General features: G+C 72.1%; 1 protein-coding gene across 1 annotated transcript in view; it reads right to left on the reverse strand.

Moving 5' to 3' along the window:
- Nucleotides 1-910: 910 nt before the first annotated feature.
- Nucleotides 911-1,305, reverse strand: part of LOC117243817 (plectin-like) — an 18,295-nt gene continuing 17,900 nt past the window's right edge. The window contains exon 7 of the mRNA XM_033511756.1: nt 911-1,268. Within this exon, the coding sequence (XP_033367647.1) occupies nt 911-1,268 (358 nt within the window). The remainder of the gene's footprint in view (nt 1,269-1,305) is intronic.

Raw genomic sequence — 1,305 nt, forward strand, 5'->3', positions numbered from 1 at the left:
CATCCCATTTCAGTGCCCATCCTGCCTCTCATCCCGTTCCCGTTCCCAATGCCCCCCACCCCATCCCAATCCCCATCCCACCTCCATTCCCCCCCTGTCCCCNCTCCAGAGGGCTGTGGGGAGCGGGAGGGGCGGCTCTCCCCAAACCAGCCCCCCCAGAGGGCTTTGGGGACCCCCGGGGGCAGAGGTGGGTGAGCCCGGGGGGCTTTGGGGACCCCCAGGGGCAGAGGTGGGTGAGCCCAGAGGGCTTTGGGGACCCCCAGGAGCAGAGGGGGGCTTTGGGGACCCCTGGGAGCAGAGGTAGGTGAGGCCTGTGGGCTTTGGGGACCCCCAGGGGCAGAGGTGGGTGAGCCCAGGGGGCTTTGGGGACCCCCAGGGGCAGAGGTGGGTGAGACCAGGGGGCCTTGGGGACCCCCAGGGGCAGAGGGGGGCTTTGGGGACCCCCAGGGGCAGAGGTGGGTGAGCCTGGGGGGCTTTGGGGACCCCCGGGGGCAGAGGTGGGTGAGCCCAAGAGGCTTTGGGGACCCCCAGGAGCAGAGGTGGGTGAGCCCGGGGGGCTTTGGGGACCCCCAGGAGCAGAGGTGGGTGAGCCCGGGGGGGCTTTGGGGACCCCCGGGGGCAGAGGTGGGTGAGCCGGGGGGGCTTTGGGGACCCCCAGGGGCAGAGGTGGGTGAGCCCAGGGGGCCCTGGGGACCCCCAGGACCAGAAGTGGGTGAGCCGGGGGGGCTTTGGGGACCCCCAGGAGCAGAAAGAGGGGCGGCTGCGGTGCTCCAGGGACACTGAGGCACAGAAGAAAGCAGCCCCACAGGAAATGCTCAGCAGCAGGGGCGGGGACAGCACTGGGGGGGGACCCCTTGAAGCAGAGTGAGAACAGCCCCAGAGGACCCCCGGGACCCTGCAGGGTCTCACCTCACCACCCCCAGGACCAGGGGGTCCCCAGCTCCGGGGGTCTCACCTCATCGGCCCGTGCCCGCTCCACCTTGGCGCGGAACTCCTCGATGGCGCGGTGCAGCCCGCGGTGGGCGCCCAGGTGGGTCTCCACGGTGGGCAGGTCCACGCCCCACTCGGCCGTGGCCACGCGCCGCTGGTTCTCCTCCACCCAGGCCAGCAGCTCCTGCAGGTACCGCAGCGGGGCCTCGTCCGGCTCCGGCCGCCGCTGCGCCGATGTCACCGACACGGCCGGCACCGCCGGCACCGGCGCCCCCGACTTGAGCCGCAGGTTGTACTCGGTGCGGATGGACACCAGGCGCTCGTGCAGGTGGTACACGCTGAGGGGGGGAGGCGTCAGTGGGGGCTTGGGGACTT

This window comes from Parus major, unplaced genomic scaffold (assembly GCF_001522545.3).
Source record: "Parus major isolate Abel unplaced genomic scaffold, Parus_major1.1 Scaffold585, whole genome shotgun sequence".
NCBI lineage: Eukaryota > Metazoa > Chordata > Aves > Passeriformes > Paridae > Parus > Parus major.